Here is a 19,172-nt window from a genome sequence, read left to right as displayed (position 1 = left end):
TAACACAGTAAACCTTTCTGCTTTCTTATTTGAATTTCACACAAACACACATTAATGTAAAGACTGTTTTGTCAGAAAAAATAGTAAAGAACATCACAAATGACACTCACGTGAGTGACACACTAACGGAATCACTGCTGTACAGTAAAAATAAAACAAATTTACCTGCACTTTACCTTTAAAAAGAATCGCGACAGAGCAGAGTTTCTATGTAGAGCAGAGAACAAGAGTGTGTGTGTGTGTGTGTCTGAAGCCAAGAGGGGGTGGAAGGTCATGTAAGGGTGTGTGTGTGTGTGTGTGTGTGTGTGAAGGGGCACGGTGTCAAATTACCCGTGCGCACAGACATAACGACAGAGAGAGAGAAAATGGATCTTTAACTTTTCTAACGAGACTTTCTTTTGCTTGTTTTATAATAAACAGTACATGTGCACTGTATACACACGCATACAGACAGAAAAATATGTGTGTTTTTTACGCACACACACGTGGTCACAATATTATAGTAAATAGTACACGCGTGCACGGATCTGATTATACCAGTAAGAGACGAGCACTAAGACCCAGCAGGGGAAACCATTACCCACGATTCCACAGCGCAAGAGAGAAAAAAACCGTTGGCTCAGTTGTGATCACGTGAAGACAACAAGAAGCGCGTGATACATGATGCTCGGTACTCATAAATGTATATGTATATCTGTGAGTGTGTGTGTGTGTGTGTGTGTGTGTGTGTGTGTACCTCGGCCATGTTGATGAGTCCCAGTGCGAGGGTCTTGTATCCCAGGATGGTTCGGTTCTTGTAGCGTTTCCTCCTCTGCAGCATGATCTGGAGTTTGTTGGCATCACGCTTGAGGAAGTGAGGATACTGTGGACACACACCCGGCATTACACACACAGACACACAAACACACACACACACACACGCTGCTCAAATCACCACGCCTTTGTGTCACACTGAATTCAGTTGTACAACTTCCTCCTGCTAAGTGACATCACTTCCTTTATTACAGTAACATTATTATAACACACTCACACTGTCACAGCTATTAACTCCAGCTTTACACTGCAGCTCAGCATTTACAACGGCCATAAACACACACACAGACACACACACACCAGATCTAACACGTCAGTGCGGAGCCTGTTAACGTGTAATAAATGTTTTATAACGCTGCAATCGACGCAAAAAAAGACACCGACCTGCAGAGAGAACGTGAGCTGCAAGTCTGTCTCCGTCAGTCCGGCTGAGGACAATAAGATCTCATTGGAGCGGAGAATTCTCTTCGACCCCTAACAGAGAGACACAGAAAGACAGAGAGGAGAGTAGGTGTTAGGAAGGTATGAAGGAGGGACAGATAAACCACAGGAGAGAGGATAAAGATGAAGTGTTTGGAAGTATGAGAGAGAGACAAAGACAGACAAATACATGTAGACAAAATGTTTTTAAAGGGAGGGTGTGTAAGTGTGAAAGAGAGACAGACAAAGGATGAGAGATTACAGAATCAAGGATTATGGGTGTGTGTGTGAGAGAGATGACCACAGAGAGGTAGAGGTTGAGTGTTTGAGCATGTGAGAAAGAAACACAAGAAAGACAAGGATGGAGAATTGTGATGCAGTATGTGTGTGTGTGTGTGTATGAGAGAGATCATGATTGCACTTTTCACACTTCTGATTTCTGACGCATCAGAGAGCGGCCCATTAACACTCGTTCCCAGAGGACAGGAGGAAGGAGCAGAAAAGTGATTATTACCAGAACCTTTTCAGGAACCCAGGCCCATCTCCATAAACTCATCTTTGTTCTTCATACTGAGTTCTCTATATCGAGGAACTCCTGAAAAAATCTATTCTGTTACAAATCCTAATGAATTTTGTTTAGCAATTCACATGTCGTTTTCAGGATTTTTTTAAACTATTCCTACATTTATAACACTTGTTACACTTCCTTCACCCCGGTCTCAAAAAGCGCTAATTAGTCAAAAAATTGTAGCCGCTTAACCCGCGCGCTCACTGTCAACTTGAGTGTTGAGACATTGGGGGTAAAACTTTACAGTTACTTTACAACTTTACAGGCACACTCTATACTATTTACACATTTTCATCCCGTGTGGTAGTTTGTTTAGAAACAATAATAATAGTGGAGGACAAAGATGTTAAATGTTAATCTCTTGTGTTTGAAGTTAGTTTGTATAATTTAAATGCTGTGTTTGTTTTTTTAAGTGAGAAAACTAAATGTTATAAAAAAAATGGGCTACATTTACTTAATTAGTAAACTTTTTTTAAAGATTAAAAATTTTAACAAAATCAGGGATAAATGTAATATGGAATTGAGATATTTATAAAATCGTGATACTTATAGAATCAAAATTTTAATCAAATCGGCACCAATGTATCGTTATAACATCGTATTGAGAGGTGATCAGTGATTCCCATGCCCATGTTCTACCAGAGAGGGCGGAGCTTGAGGTAGTAAACATTGCTGATTGGTCAGGCATAGTTGCTTCTGCATGTGCTTAGTAGATCTCTGAAGCTGCTCAAAAGTTCCTCTTTTAAAGGAGACGCGAGAACAACGAAAAAGACTGAAATGAAATGCAGACGGAGCAGCACAGGCTTTGATCTCTCTGCTCTCTTTGTTCTCATTAGATTATTAATGTCAGAGGAAAAGAGAAACAGGACGGCAGTACCTGGAGTTTAACAGCGATGACCACCGACGTCAGATCTTTATCCAGCTCCTTCAGCATGACCAGCTTCTTCAGTGTCAGATTAAAGAGCCTGTCACGCACACACACACACACACACAGAAACAAAAAGAGACAATTCAAATCTCTGTCACACTCACGTGACTCACATTCTCTGAAGACACCAACGATGGACGAGTAAATGACACAGAGATCAACTTCCTGTTCTACACAGGAAGCAGTTTATAAAATCCTCACAACTAAACCTAAAACTAAAGCCTGTCATAGCCACAGAACTGAGGCTTGTGTGCCGTTTCTCCAGGATTTAACACACACACTCGCGCACACACAGCTGCTACAGCGCCGCCTTACAGGACAACATTAACATCATGCACGTGTTCCTATTAAAGTGGCCAGTAAGAACACTAATACTCACTCAACACACTACCGCTTCTTTGGACATTACTGTAAAAAAACTTTGTGTGTGTTCACACAAATTTTCACTCTTCTGTGTGTGTGTGCGTGTGTGTGTGTGTGTGTGATAAAAGAGAGGCTTTTTGGTCAGAAAGAGAAGGTCACCATGCTGAATTATTCAGACTTTGCTTCGGCCCTGAAATGCCTCCTGAAATAGTTCTGTTCAATCAGGCCAGGTGCAGAGAAACACCACAGATCAATTACAATCTCTCTGTGTCTTTTACGCACACTCACACACACACACACACACACACACACACACACACACACACACACACACACACACACACACACGCGCACAATTGTTGTCGTTACCGGAATTGGTACCGGGCATCTTACTGTCATAAACATATGCTGTGTCTCTGGAGGAGTGTGTGTGTGTGTGTGTGTGTGTGTGTGTGTGTGTATGTAACCATACAGTTAGATTGAGTTGTTTTGACTCTGTACAGTGGAATTATAATAACATTATTAACATCATCCTTATTTTCTCACCCTCATCCTCTTTACAATCTTTATTCTCACCATCATCTTCATAAGCATTGGCATACTTATCCTTAACATCCTTATCATTCTAATCCTAACTGCATCCTAAACATAATCATCATCATCCTCACATCCTCCTCATTTTTATCATCCTGCTTCTCATGAAGGTCCTTTTCCTCATCATCCTGATCTTCAACCTCGTGAATGTTCTCCTCACCATCATCCTCAGTGTCATTATCCTTAACAACATCCATCATCCTTTTCAACATGACTATCATCATGCTCATTAACAATATCCTCAATCATCTCATTATAAATACCATCATCATGTCCATCTTCTTCAGGACAATGAAGATTATGACAGCAGTATTAGAAGGCTGTGTGATAAAGCCCATGGCTCTGGAACGGCCACAGTGAGATGGTTGGGTGTTCACATACTTTTGGCCATACATGCAGTATAAACCTAGAGTGGAAAAGAAATATTACAGCTTTAAGAAAGACATCAATAACTAGCGTGTCTTTCAGACGCCACTGTGTTACCGTAACGCATCCATGACTTTTATCTCGTTGCTGGCGACAGCAATAAGCTAGCTGTTCAGGTTTCACTGGAGCTGCCGCATGTTAGCCTGTTAGCTACAGTCATCCTCATTTTAGCCTGATGTTAGCCTGTTAGCTAACATCAGCTTTTGTAGGATTTTGTGTACTTTATACACCAGACAACTAATTAACTGGCAATTACGTTTAAACTCTCAATGTAAAGTTAGCTGGACGGATTTAGCAGTATATCGAATGTAGCAATATTAGCTTACTAACTCTTCCTGTTTAGCCAACGCTATGCAGTGACAATACAGTGTCTCGAATGTATATAGCTTCAGAGATGATTAAAACATCACTAGCATTGCTGCATGACCCCACATGACCTTTAGGTGCTGTTCAACGAATTTATGACTTTAATTTAAATGAAATTCGATTTAAAGCTCGCAGTAGGAGGCATTATTCCAGTCAGCGACCTGCTGAGTTTAATGTTTTATAGCACATACTGTGACGGGGTTTTATATTTAGCGGCCATTCCTAATTGACAAACACAGTGTAAATCTTTAATGACCAACTTATAGGAAACCATGATACATTAAAAAATAAATAAATAAATAAAAAACATGTTTGGACTCGATCCTATGTGACGTGTAGAGCTGTACTGGAGCTGGTCTGTTGGTGCTGTTTTTTTGTTTGTTTGTTTTTTCCTTCAAACATTACACAAAAATAATAATTTATAAAAAAAATTTTTTTTTGCTTTTAGAGTAAGAGTAACAAGCTGGAAACCTAAACCCATAAGTAACTGCCTCATAAATGACGGATATCTCCTCGGGGTGGTGAGTATCCGTCTCCCGATGTCCCGGACGGCCCCAATCTCTATTCCCTTAGAGCGAGAGCTTTTGCAAAATTTACGTTTTGACCCTGAGTGTCAAAACATAATGCTGTTATGGATGCAGCTACCCTCGACTTTAGCTAGTTAGCGAGCTAATGATGGTGTTGCTTGCGAGCTAATAGGTTTAAGCAGAGAGTACAGATGCGACAGCTCTCTAGTCTAAGATTGTTTTCACATTATGGCCCTGGGATCTAATGCGAATATAATTTGACCCCCAAATCTGGTTTATTTTGACCAATGAGAAAGCAATCGTTCACTTTTAAACACCACCTTGGCACCGAAGAATGTCTGAGTCAAATGAACTCAACACTGTGCATGTGAAAGCACAGATAACAACAGGCTAGTTAGCTAAAAACAACAGCTAATGTAGTTGAGTGCACTATTCCAGACTGGAGATATTGTGCTTTGTAAATTTAGTAGGTACAGCTCTTATTAATCAGGAGCCTGAGCTTAGTCAGCATTTACTGGGAACACAGGAACGAACAGAAGTAGGGATGAACTCTTTTAGCAGCATGTGGGAGCCAATCGTACCTGAGAACGGAAGTAGTCACATGATAACCTTATCCTCTGACCAACACAGCCATAGCTGACGCAGTGGGAAGGCAAACGAAAGCGTTACTCTTGACATTTTTTCCAAAATATCAATAATATTAGACAGAACGCAAAATGTCAACTTCCTTGTTCTCTTCTTGTCGTGTTTAATGGTAGCTCACAAACCAAGTAGGTGCATACTGCCACCTGTTGGATCGAAGTGTGAAAATACGTAAATGTATCCGAGTATGGAGAGCAAAAACAGCACAAGTGTACAGTACTTGGTAGAGGACAGGGGGAGCAAGTGTACCTTTTTAGTCCCTAAAAGACTGATTGAAATAGACCAATATACTAAAAAACCAAGGAAGTCTGACGTCATCGTATGAATTGCAAATACACAGATTTTCACGACACAAATTTGTGCTATTTTATGCGACATCAGGTCATGATGACAGACGGATTTGGTCACATTTGCATAGACGTTTTTGATTAATAATCCATAAAGTAGCGTAGGCAAGACGGACATGACAAGCTCCAGCCTCTTATGGAATCTCAGCGAAACAGCGTCCTGCTAAACATAATATTGCTGCTGATTATTAGCACACGTCTGAGCGCTAAATGAGTCAGAGGCTAATTGAGCTTTTAGTGGAAAGCCTGTCAGGACTGGATTCTAGAGAACCAGAAGGAAGTGCGACTGACTGGAAGAGACAAAGCAGCGCTATTAACGCCAGCAAATTCATCACACACACACACACACACACACACACACACACACACACACACACACACACACACACAGAGCACAGTCGGCTCTGACACGATGCATTATATCCCGTATTCATTAGCCGGTTATAAAGCCATTACTCCACAGCCAGTCGCAACACGGCGTCTGGCCTCGGGGACGAGGGTCATAAACTTCTTCACCGTTCCTGATCTCTGGGGAGGAGTCGTAAATCGCACGCCAGCGTCTCTACAGAACCGACAGTGCTTTCTCTTTCCTGTTTGTGTACAGGAAGAAACACCTCGTTCTTCAGGTCTGATTGTTCACAGCTAACCTCTGAAGCGTGAAGCAGATGGACGTGATGATGATGAACGTGAGGAAGGATGCATCAGCAGGTCAATTGAGAAGCCAATCACGAGCAGTTTAAATGGCTTTTAGCACTTAAATCATTTCATATACACACACACACACACACACACACACACACACACACACACATTAATCAGTCATTTGAAAATAGTGTCCCAAGGGGACGCTGAGCAGAATTTCATTAGCATCGTCCTCAGGCACTCTCATGCTTTCACTTCCCAGAAACAGTTTAATAAGCAGCGTCACGACCGATACAGGAGACATGACGATGCACTCATGCATGTTTATGTGCTCTTCACTTCCTGTAGTAACAACAACAAATACACCATACAGATATTATCTTAAAGCTGTATTTGAGGGAGCATTCACATGTTTAGTCGAGCTTTTGAAAAAATTGTAATTGTTTGAAAGACGTACAGTGCTAAAAAACACGCAAAAACACACACACATGCTGAAACTTCCTTAGTCATGCATGCAGGGAGCTCAGGCCCGAATCGCTTCCTCACTGAAACTGAACCCGTGCCGGTGTTGTTCTGCTCAGCACCGAAGAATGTCTGAGTCAAAAGAACTCAACACTGTGCATGTGAAAGCACAGATAACAACAGGCTAGTTAGCTAAAAACAACAGCTAATGTAGTCGAGTGCACTATTCCAGACTGGAGATATTGTGCTTTGTAAATTTAGTAGGTACAGCTCTTATTAATCAGGAGCCTAAGCTCAGTCAGCATTCACTGGGAACACAGGAACGAACAGAAGTAGGGATGAACACTTATGGCAGCATTATGGTAAGCTACGCTAATGTAGCATAATGTAAGTAATTTATCAATATACAGTTAACGCGAGGTAAAAAAATCAACACAGTTAGCGCGAGGTAAACTTTATTGACGCCGTGTTAGCGCGAGGTAAATCTAATCTAAATATGTAGTGAGGTAAAGCTAACTGCTGTAGCATGAGGTTAAGCTAAGCACTGTAACATGAGGGTACATCTAGCTGCTGTAGTATGTGCATAAGGTAAAGCTAACTGCTATAGCGTGAGGTTAAGCTAGGTGCTGTAGCATAAGGGTAACGCTGGCTGCTGTAGTGTAGGCATAAGGTAAAGCTAACTGCTGTAGCGTGAAGTAAAGCTAATCAATGTAGTGTGAGCACAAGGTAACTCGAATCAATACAGTGTTTCAGGATGAGATCCTTAAAATCGTTGTAGCATCAACATGAGGTAAATCTATTTGCTAGAGTGTTAGTGTGAGGTTAGTGTAAATTAAAAAGCTGTAGCGTCAGATCGATGTGATGTCCGTGTGGGATAAATCTAATCGAGGCAGTCTCGGCTTGAGGTAAATCTAATCGCTGTAGTGTTAGTGTAAGGTTGTGTTTAGCATGGAAAGTTTATAATTAGCAGAGAAGACTTGAGCGGAAAAAAACTCTTAAGGCATGTAACACGAAAACTCAGATTTTACATGAATCATGAAGCGCTACATACATTCAAAATAAAATAAATCAACAAAGAAATACATAAATGAAAACAAAAACGAAAACTGATTGATCTTTCTATTTCTATTGATGCTGAAGGACATTCCTGAAAAGACGAGTAAAAATATAGTGCCTGTGTGTGTGTGTGTGTGTGTGTGTGTGTTTAACAGCTGCAGTGTCAGACTGAGTGTGGCAGTGCTGATGTTCCTGTCGTTTGTGTGATTGCTTCTTTCACACCACCTGTTCCTAATGTGTGTGTGTCAGGAGGAGGAGCATGCAGTATGTGATTTATTTATTCCGTGCACACACACAGGGCACGTTTGACCTTGTCATGGCAAACACTTGTATAATTTCATGAGACATATTCTCTCTCTCTTTTTCTCAGTCACACACACAGACAGCTACACAGCAGTGTTTCAGTGTCCTTGAGAAGGTCACAAAAACCAGTGGACGTGCTGAGAGTCAACGTGCTGGAAAAGATAACGCAGCAGGATTAATGCACACACTTCATTTACTCTGTAGATGTAACACCCACACTGCTCTCTCTCTCTCATTGATTAATCCTCACAGTAACTCTGCAGTGTGAAACACTAGCGTCCAATCCTCTATTATCCCTTACACCTTTCTCACTCACTCACTCCTTTTCACTCTGACAGCGCGCACACACACACACACACACACACACGCACTATACCTTATACCTCTAACATAACCCTGAGTGTGCACGTGAGCGTGTTTGTGTGCAAGAAAAAGATGTAGACAGACAGCGAGATAAAGCCTGTGCTACATAGAAACTAAAGGAATCGAGAAACAAAGTGAGAGAGATGAAGAGAATGAACGAAAATGAGATGAAGCGAGAGAAAGAAAGATACACAGTAAAAGTTTAAAAGTAAAGAAAAACAGAGAGAGTCTGCTCTGTTATGATCTGTCAGTATTTATTTTTTCCTCCTCCATGAAATGCTTCCATTCTGTCTCATCCCACTTGACTCCGCCCCCACCCACGGGGCAATATAAATTTTAAATAAAAAAAACATTTTTTGGCAGCAGTGCGGTGATTTCATAGCGATGTTAGCAACAGCTTCTAAAACAGCTAAAGTGAGGCGTCTGGCTTCCTTCCTCCCTCTGGACCTCAACAAATACGGCTGACTAACGGCCTGCAATTCTCCAGAGAAACACCCCAAGCAGATTTATACTAAAAATCACATCCAGTGTTTAAAATGAATGAGCGGTCGCACAAATATGGTGTGTCTTCTCTCTGTGAAACCACTCGATCACAGGGAGATATTGGGAGATGATACAAGCTCAGTACATTTGATACTGAAGTAAATTTAAAGCCAAGTACTTTTGTACTTTTCCTCAGGTAGAAGTGTAAAATTGAGGAACTCCACTTCTACAGGATTGTACACTTTGTCCACTGCTGCCATGGATGCGTTTTATGGATGCTTTCTGGCCCCCGCCTTTTGAACATCATCGGTGGTACTACCTGTTCCTGGCATTCACACGCTGTGACTGGTGTTGCTATGACAACCACAGGGGATGTACGAGTAAAACGGACTTTATTCTGATTTACTCACCTATCATTTTTAATACAGGCTCTAGAAAGAAAAAAAGGGGGAAAAATAGCTTATTTACTGAGGTTTTAATCTTCCTTCATTATCCAACTGATTACCTTCATGTTATCTGTTAGACGTCTGGGTCCCAGAAAGACCAGACAGACGTGCAGCAACACACCCAGGACGCATTTCCCCTTGATGTCAGAGCTGTTCATCTCAATTTACTCAAAGACACCTGACAGGAGTATGAGGAGATTGTGTGTGTGTCGAAGAGAGAGAGAGGGATTAAGATGCAGCTCACACACTCGCTCAGAGACAGAGTGAAGCCGCCAGACAGACTGGAGCAGTCGACTATGACCCATAATCACGCAAACACTTGCACACACAAACAATATGTATGCATGTTTATTTGAGGATTTTTAGACTGCTGTCTCCTCAATCTGTTCCCTCTTTGTGTGTGTGTGTGTGTGTGTGTGTGTGTGTGTGTGTGTGTGTGATTTCAGCTCCACTGTGAGAGTTCCTATTGATCTTCTGATTGCAGCATTTCTTATTATTCACCTGGTTTCGTCCAGCTCACAGCTGATCATTGAAGCATAAACACACACACATTCGTCTCTCATTGTAGCAGCATTACAAACACAAGCCTGCGAGAGAGAGAAAGAGGGAGCGAGAGAGAGCAGCCCTTCAGACGATGACTCAGTCCTAGGTGCACCAAACAGCAGCGAGTGGAATTCGTTCTCTGCACTGTCACAAATTGATTTGATTCAGAGCCGTGTGCCGGTGCTGCTGCATTATTTACTGCCCCGTCTCTGATTGGGGAACATTTCAAATTCTAAACAAATAAATAAAAAACTATAAATAATCCCTCCTGAAGTTCGTCGAGAACAGTGTAGTGTAGTGCGGTGTAACATAGGATAGCGTAGCGTATGGCGTACAGTAGTAGATGCTGCTTTGAGACACTCGTCCATATTGAATGATCGCATCACGTGATTCCTGTCTTAAGGTTGTTCTACCGGATTCAGATCCGGTCACTGTGAAGGCCACTAAAGAACAATGACCGCATTGTTCATGAGTCCAGATTGAGACTATTTTTACTTCTCTATCATGCTGGAAGGAACTATTACAAGATGGTAAACTGTGGCCATGAAGGGATGGACATTGGGGCAGCGGTGGCTCAGGTGGTTAAGGCTCTGGGTTACTGGGTTATACTCCGGAGATAGTTTGGAGCCGATGCCTGAACCGGTTCTTTGTGTTCAGACAGCCAAACAGACAGAGATCTGATTCCATGGCGACACCAACACTTGGCTAGGCTAGAACAAAAACCCAGGAGAACTGCTCGCAAAGCCATGGTGAAGTTTAACATTGTTCTTGTCCTACTTGCCACTAGCATTGTTGGGAAAGTACACAGACTTATACAGTGACATAATGACATGACTCTTTAGCCTGTGGAAAAACAAAGCCAGTTATTATAAGGTTTGCTATTGAACTGGCTCTGAACCAGCAATAGCACCACATACTGTATAAACTAGCACCAAGGCCAAGTCCCTATTGTAAAGCCTTTGAGAAAGACCCTTAAACCCTCCTGGTGAGCTGTATCCTGTGATCCCCGTGTTCTTCCCCTGCACTCTGACCCCAGATTCCTAACTGGGAAATGTGAAAAAATAGTTCCATTGTGCTGAATCTTAATCTAAATGCACATGTTCAACAACAATTCTCCAACATGCTGAGGTGATGCTTCAAGTGATGATTAATTGGCGTTAACAAACCTAAAAAACACAATCAGACTGAACTGCTCACACAAAGCAGGCTGGGTCCATGAATTCATGCTTGCTGACTCTACCCTTCTGTCTGCCTCAGGAGAGTAAATCAGGATCCTTTTTCACCAGATAGGTTTTTCAAATGTTTTGTTATCCTTTTCCCAGTGCGGCCTCAGCTTTCACTTCTTGGTTGTGAGAAGTGAAACCAGACATGGTGTTCTGCTGTTGTAGCTCATCCACCTATCGTGCTGAGCTGAAAAGCATGACGGAATGAGTGGAGAGCCACATGATTGGCTGATTAGACAACTGCATGATGGAACAAGTGTACAGGTGTTCCTAATAAAATGCTCAGTGGCTATTAAAGGTTAGTAGAGTAGAAAGTAGTAGAATGTACTGTATACTGTTAGTATAGTTCAGGATCATTTTTATTTACCCCAAAAGCAGTTCCTGTATCTCTGGGCGTGTGTGTGTGTGTGTGTGTGTGTGTGTAAGGATAATGAGGGTCATGGCTGATTTCTGAAGCCCGGTTTCCTTATTGCTAAGGACACGCCCTCTGACTTCCTGTCAAGCCCTGAACATGCGCATCATCTACGTAACGAGCTTCCGCTCAGCTCAAGTGCTTTAAAAAAAAAATTTTCCCCCTCAACAAAAACACCTGGTGTACCCTTGGCACCAAGAACAATAGAAATCCTCCTGCTTTCCAGTAAAGAGGTGCATGTGACCTCATTCTATCTCATCTGTGTAATCACCATCTCACACTTTCTGCCTTCTGAATACGCAGCAGCAGCAGCAGCCAAGTGTCGACCGACCGAATCTCAATAGAGCTGATTCAATTTTAGATTTCTGACATTGTAAGCATTTTTATGTCGGCTCCTCTACTATTTTCCGCACTTTGGGGAGAAAAAAATAACAACAACAACAACGTTGCATCACATCAGAGTTCTGCTCTTGCAGTCCGTGCGGACTCGATCCCCCGGGTCTCCGGGAGCTCGGCTAATAAACGTCACTCGAGCAGATGAAGTTGTGGATCCAGTCTTGAGATGGCAACAGAGATTCCTCAAGAGGAAACGGTGAGAACGAGCTCCGCACTCTTGAAATGGCAATCGCGTTGGAAGAAAATAGACTGCGGCGTTATGGCGGATTAGGCGTCTAATTAATCCGTCACTCATCCCGCCATGTCCTCGTTCTGTAGCAGTCTGACGTTTCTTTCCATCTGACATACAGGCTACATCAGATAGTTAATACTCAGACTAAGAGTCTTTACACTTAAATTATATTAATTAATATAAATAAATAAAAAACATAAAAATGAGCCTACAACGCATACAAAAGCTACTATTCATCATTTTCTTTTTAGCTTAAATGCTCCATAAGGCAACGTATAAAGCCTGGGAGACCAGCTATCATACTCTATATTTAATACCTCTTGAATTTTCGATTCTGATTGGCCCAGAGGCTAAGACCACTTAAAGTGATGCAGACTCTTGTTTTAATAAAGTCTAACAATAAATTAATTCTTGTATTTAGTGTTATTCTGATATACAGTACCAGTCTAAAGTTTTGTCACACCTTTCAATTCCATGGTCTTTCCTGAGTTTTATTTCTTTCTACACTATAAAAAAATGCAGAAGGCAACCAAAATAACATACAATAATCTCATTTAAACAGTTGCTATTGAGATGTTTCTGCTACTTCTGCTTTGTAAAGCTTCATAACGGCTCTAATCTGAGGTGCTGTTTGTTATTTGGTGATTTCTGAGGCTGGTGACTCTAAATGAACTTCTCCTCAGCAGCAGAGGTCAGTTTTGGTCTTGCTTTTCTGAGAAGGTCTTTATGAGAGACAGTTCCATAGTGGTGTCTAATGGGTGTCTTGCAAGAACTGATCCAGAACAGCTGACCTTAGTGTCTTAAAATAACAAATGACCGTTGTTGTTGTTTAATTACCTAGTGCCATATGTCATGGTTGGCACTGTGGCCTCACACCTCCAGGGTCCTGGTTTGATTCCCTCCTTGGGTCTGTGTGTGTGGAGTTTGCATATCCTCCCAGTGCTTGGTCGGTTCCCTCCAGGTACTCTCTCACAGTACAGGTTTTCCCCCACAATACAAACACATTAAGCTAAATGGTGTTCCCAAACTGCCCTCAATATGTGAATAAGTGTGTGTGTGTGTGTGCCCGCTGTCCTGGCTGTACCCCACCTTGTGCCCCAATTCTCCTAGAATAGGCTCCAGGCTTCCTGTGACTCTGCATAGCATAAGCGGTATGGGCGATGAATGAATGAATGAATGAATGAATGAATGAAATCCCCAGTGTTGTTCTAGAATGGAGAAAAACTATTGAATTAGATGTGTCCAAACTTCCGGCTGTTACTGCATATTTCATAATAAATAACCATTTGCTACTGATGTTTGTAAACAGGAACAGTTCAAAGCTGAAATCAAATCTGACTTAATTATAACATGTTTTAACAGAAAGACTTTTAATGACAAAACAGAACAAAGATTTTTTAAATTTTATAATAGAACAAATATTTCTGAATGTTACATGAACGTTAATCTTAGTGCGCTCAATCGACTGATTTATTTATTTATATAGATTAACAGAGTCTCGGTTGTCAGTCTCAGGACCACTCTTTTTGTCCTCCATTTTGTCTGTGAAACCCTTCACTGACAGCGCTTTGTGTGAACCAAAGCGAGAGAGACAGCGAGAGACAGAGAAAGAAAGAAAGAAGAGAGAAAGACAGCGAGAGACAGACAAAGAAAAAAAGAAAGAGAGAGAGACAGAGAGAAAAAGAGACACAGAGAAAGACACCAGGTGGGAGAGAGAGAGAGACAGCAAGAGAGAGAGAGAGAAAGAGACAGCAAGAGAGAGAGACAGCGAGAGAGAGAGAGCGAGACACAGAGCAACAGAGAGAGCCATCAAGAGAGAGAGAGAAAAACAGAGAGAGACACACAGAGTGAAAGAGAGAGAGAGACGGTGAGGAGTGTGACTGTTTATCGCTGCTGTAACATAAGTAAGGAATTAGTAACTAAGATGTCATTCTAATGTTTCACGAAATTAAATCTAACTCCAGAGTGTTGAAATGTGTGATGTGAATTTGATTATGTTCATTAAACTAAACGTTTGTAATCACAGCGGTATAAACAGAATAACTCCACACTTATCACTAAAGAAATGCACTATGCTTGTATGACAGCACGGTCTGATTCCAGTCATTATTTTTTTGTGTTTGAATCACAACATTAACTATAAATGCATAAAATTATAATGTTGCCTGTAAATCTGCTTCAACATGCCTTTTTAATTTCCCATCCCTTGTGATGTCACTTCAGTCAAAAAAAGTGCATTTCCGTAAAGGGGTGCAGGGGTGCAGTACCTTATTTGCTGTGAAACAGGAGTGAAGAACACTTGATCTTTGTAATATTTCAGCTGGAGCTTTAACACGTTGCATTTTGGAGCTCACCAAGACTTATTTGAACTGGTTCAAACAGAGTATAATGTGTGACCTTTAAAGTAAACGCTCACTGAAAATTTGATCAGGTGCAGTGTGGACCTCAGTAAAAGCTTCACAGAGAGTATAAAGCTTTCTCTCAGGATTTGCTTCAATCCTGTGGAACAGTCTGGAAAATGTCTCAGTAAACATGTTAGGTGTTATTGGTTGACTCGTGTACAGCCAAACAGAAACGTGAAACGTGAATATATCAAAAGTGACTCACTCATTTATATTCACTTTGAAGAGGCTTTCATTTGAAACCAGGCAGATGATGACGCAGGCAAGCTAGTCTGGGGGTCTCGTTTGGATGCGCGAATCATAAAGTGCTATCGCCGCGGTATAAACACTATGATGGGGTGAATAAGCACTAATTCAAAAGGTTTAGGAGGTGCATAAGTGCTGTTTATGTTGGTTTATTCTCCACTAATGTCGTCACATGTACATGACCACGCAAATTCTTTGTATCTGGCAATTTATAGGTCATCACAATCTGAATGCTTTCTGTATGAGAACATACGATAAACTTCAAAAAACGACTAGCGAAGACCACATTGATTGACGCACCGGTACCTCTTTGTGTTAGACCGAATACGAGTACCAATGCTACCATTTAGGTAGTTTCCATTTCCATTTTTAACTGTGCTGACTGGAAAAGACACATACTGGTAGATATCTGATGATGATAATTCACAGTAAACACATTTTATTGGGCAGGAAATCACCTTCTTTAACGTGGAGAGCTATTTGTGGTTCCTCACTGCCATGGCAACTGCTCATAAACAACAACAACAACATGTTACTGCTGAAGACACAACATGAACACTATCCATGTTAGCAAGACAGACTAGAGAGAGAGATGCTCTATTAACTAGCGCGTCAGTGTTGCTTGCTTAAAGAAAAGAGGAAAAAAAACGCTGACCCAGTTGCTGTTTCTGCACTTCATTCAGTTCCTGACCAGAAATATACGGTAGTTTCACTGAACACACTCGTTTTGACACCAGAGTCATAAAGTCTGATCGCCGCGGTGGTATCAGAACAATTGTATCGTATCAGGTAAAATTCCTAACCTGCAGCTACAGCTAGCTAGTCTGTGTGATGGGATACGGCGCAGCACAGTGAAAGGCGGAGTCACTCTTATTTAATTAAAATTCAATCTTTAGAGCGCTTTTAACTAACGCTTTCAACTAACGATCACTGTCGCAAAGCTGCTTTACAGAATCAAAAGAAGAAAAAAGTAGAAGTAGAAAAAAGAAGAAAATGAAACTGTTACTGATTGGAAGAGTATATATACATAAAAGCATTTCACTGCATATTGTACTGTGTATGACTGTGCACGTGACAAATAAAACTTAAATTTGAAAATTTGAATTTGACATATATATATATATATAGTGATGATGAAGTTTGTATATGGTGATATTAACACACTGTGTCGCTCGGCTCTACCGGTCTGATCTCAGACTTCACGTGTAAACAGTGTGTGTGTGAATGAAGGAAACAAGACAACAGACTGAAGGTGACATTCACAGTCATACAGACGGCTGGAGAGCTCATCTAAGAGAGAGAAAAGTGTGTGTGTGTGTGTGTGTGTGTGTGTGTGTGTGTGTGCGTGTGTGTGTGTGTGTGTTATTTCACACTGCCAAACCTGAAAACCAAAGATTGTGTGATTTGCTGCACCGTGATGTGACAATAGAGACTGTGGCATTATGCTGTGAAGAGGTAGGTGTGTGTGTGTGTGTGTGTGTGTGTGTGTGTGTGTGTGTGTGTGTTCAAGGCATTATAGATGTGCAGTTTTATGTTCTTAGTCACGTATCTGATTGGGCTTTTGTGTGTGTGTGTGTGTGTGTGTGTGTGTGTGTGTGTGTGTGTGTTAAATGTCATTTATGAATGTTTCCTAATTACACTCGTCCCAGCTCTAATTGAGCCATTTTTCAGATGGAGTGATTTCCATATTTCTTTTCTCCTTCACTTTCTGTGTGGGGTCTGTAGTGTGTGTGTGTGTGTGTGTGTAGTATCTGTGTGTGGTGTGTAGTGTGGTGTGTAGTGTGTGTGTGGTGTGTGATAAAAAGCAGTCAGTGAAAGACTTTTCATTCCCAGACAGCACAGAAAAAAAAACACACATTCTCTCTTTCTATCTCGCTAAATTTAATAGCCCCGTCTCCCTGCATCCAATTTCATCAAACCCGTCTCCTCCCTCTCCTCCAATCTTTCTCTCTCTCTCTCCATCTCTCGCTTTGGTTTCCCCGGATACGCCGTGGTCTCTCGCTCTCTCTCCCACGCATGCCACTCATGTTTGCAGAAGGAGAGAAAACCAACTTCCTGTTCTCCCTCGTCTCAGAATGTGTGTATGGGCACGTGTGTGTGTGTGTGTGAGTTGGTGAGGCATAGTGTAATTAGAATGGCTCACCATCACACACTCTCTCTCTCACACACACACACTTACATTACTAATGTTGACTCCCACTCGACTACGCACATGCAACTGCTACATCTGTGCATGTGACGGTTTTATCATGCAGACCATGTGGTGTGTGTGTGTGTGTGTGTGTGTGTGTGTGTGTGTGTTAAAATGGATCCAGAATCAGTTAACACATCCGGTCCGATCAGAATGAATATTTTCAGAAGCGGACAGTGGAAGTGAGCTGAGAGAGAGAAGTGGAACAACCAGCAGATTATCTCCAGGATAACGATCAGAGAGGGTGAGTGTGTGTGTGTGTGTGTGTGTCTGTGTGTGTGTTGCACGTACGGCCGTCACGTGACCCGGCCCGCCTGTCAGTCGCCGTGCCAATGGTCTGATTCAGTCTCTGCTTTACAATTAAACATTTGTTTGTGTGTAAGACACAATAGCTAGTGCTAACAGACCTGCGTGTGTGTGTGTGTGTGTGTGTGTGCGTGTATGCTTCATTCTGTTACTGAGCATTCTGGGTAAAACTGGGATGCAACAGAGTGTTGTATGACGTCTGCTGCCCCCATCACCATCAGCAGCGTGATGCGTTTCCAGCTGAAGCGGCACGTGAGCCGTTACCCGTCGTGCCGTCTGAGCGTTTCGGCGTCGCGCGTTTGTTCACTTTCCCACGACCGTGAGCGAGAGCGTTTTAACGCATTTTAACGCAGGAGGCGTTAGTCACCCAAAAAAGGGGCGGAGTCATGTTCAAATAGCTGTTTCTCAACTCAAAGTTGATGCTGAAAGTCGATGTGATGGAACGTTCAAGGATTTCTGATGATGACGAGATTAGTCAAAAACCACCAACAGCCAAACGTCTTTCAGCACGGTTACTATAACTACAACAGTTTTCAAAGACATCTTGGACATTTACCTGTCTCAGAGCACATGGAGTGCAGACCACAGACGAACAGAACCATCCAAATTGACAGCCATGGCCTCAACCAAGTTGCCCAGTACAATTATTTTGACTTTTAGCAATATTTTAGTAATAATTTAAACCTATATGTGTTTGTATATAGAGTTGCTTGAGACAAATCAGACAGTAAACATAAAGTGATACTGAATCAAATTGAAAAACAAAATCAGTTTAGAGTTTAGATACGACTTTTAAACCAGTGTGGTTTTATTTTGTAATTTATTTTCTTTTTTTCTTTTTATTATTTTTGGGGATTTTTTCCCCGTTTTCCCCCCTAATTTAGTCGTGGCCGATTCCTCCCCGTCACTAGAGGGCTCCCACATTAAGGCTACTACTACCATTCAGCCAGGAGGGCAAAGACTATCACGTGTTTCCTCACGTGTTTCCTCCGAACCGCGTGACATCAGCATTTTCGAACTGCTTGCTCACGCACCATTAGGGGCGGAGTAACACATTTGGAGAAAAGCGCTAGCCGCTGCTTCCGCGTGCGCGAGCTCGCAGACGCCCCTGATTGGCTGTAGAGCCGTGATTAATGTGGGAGCGCGAGTACCTCTCATCCCTCCCCCTGATAGAGCTCGGCCAATCAGCTCTCTCTGTGCCTCCGGCTGTGAGAGGTAACAGCATCGAACCAGCGATCTCCGGATGATGGGACGAGCGCTTTACCACTGCGCCACTCGGAGGCCTGTAATTTATTTTCTTAACTTTGCTGCAATACTAGATTTTTTTTCAAAACTATGAAATAACACACATGGCAAAAGGGCAGTTGTTATTTTAAGACATGAAGGTCAGATGTTCTGGATAAGTTCTTATAAGAACAGTATTGTCTAGTGCATTTGTAAAACCCATCAAGCTCCATGATGAAACTGTCTCT

General features: G+C 41.9%; 1 protein-coding gene across 3 annotated transcripts in view; it reads right to left on the bottom strand.

Moving 5' to 3' along the window:
- Positions 1 to 19,172, bottom strand: part of LOC128531070 (phosphofurin acidic cluster sorting protein 1-like) — a 54,350-nt gene that overhangs the window by 17,050 nt on the left and 18,128 nt on the right. For all 3 annotated transcript variants that reach the window (XM_053505002.1, XM_053505079.1, XM_053505010.1), the window contains exons 2-4: positions 2,679 to 2,766; positions 1,198 to 1,287; positions 737 to 862 (exon numbers count right to left, since the gene is read on the bottom strand). In XM_053505002.1, the coding sequence (XP_053360977.1) occupies positions 737 to 862; positions 1,198 to 1,287; positions 2,679 to 2,766 (304 nt within the window). The remainder of the gene's footprint in view (positions 1 to 736; positions 863 to 1,197; positions 1,288 to 2,678; positions 2,767 to 19,172) is intronic.

This window comes from Clarias gariepinus, chromosome 1 (assembly GCF_024256425.1).
Source record: "Clarias gariepinus isolate MV-2021 ecotype Netherlands chromosome 1, CGAR_prim_01v2, whole genome shotgun sequence".
Taxonomy (NCBI): Eukaryota; Metazoa; Chordata; class Actinopteri; order Siluriformes; family Clariidae; genus Clarias; species Clarias gariepinus.
Note: the sequence above shows the minus strand (reverse complement) of the source record. Positions and strands in the feature narration are given on the sequence as shown.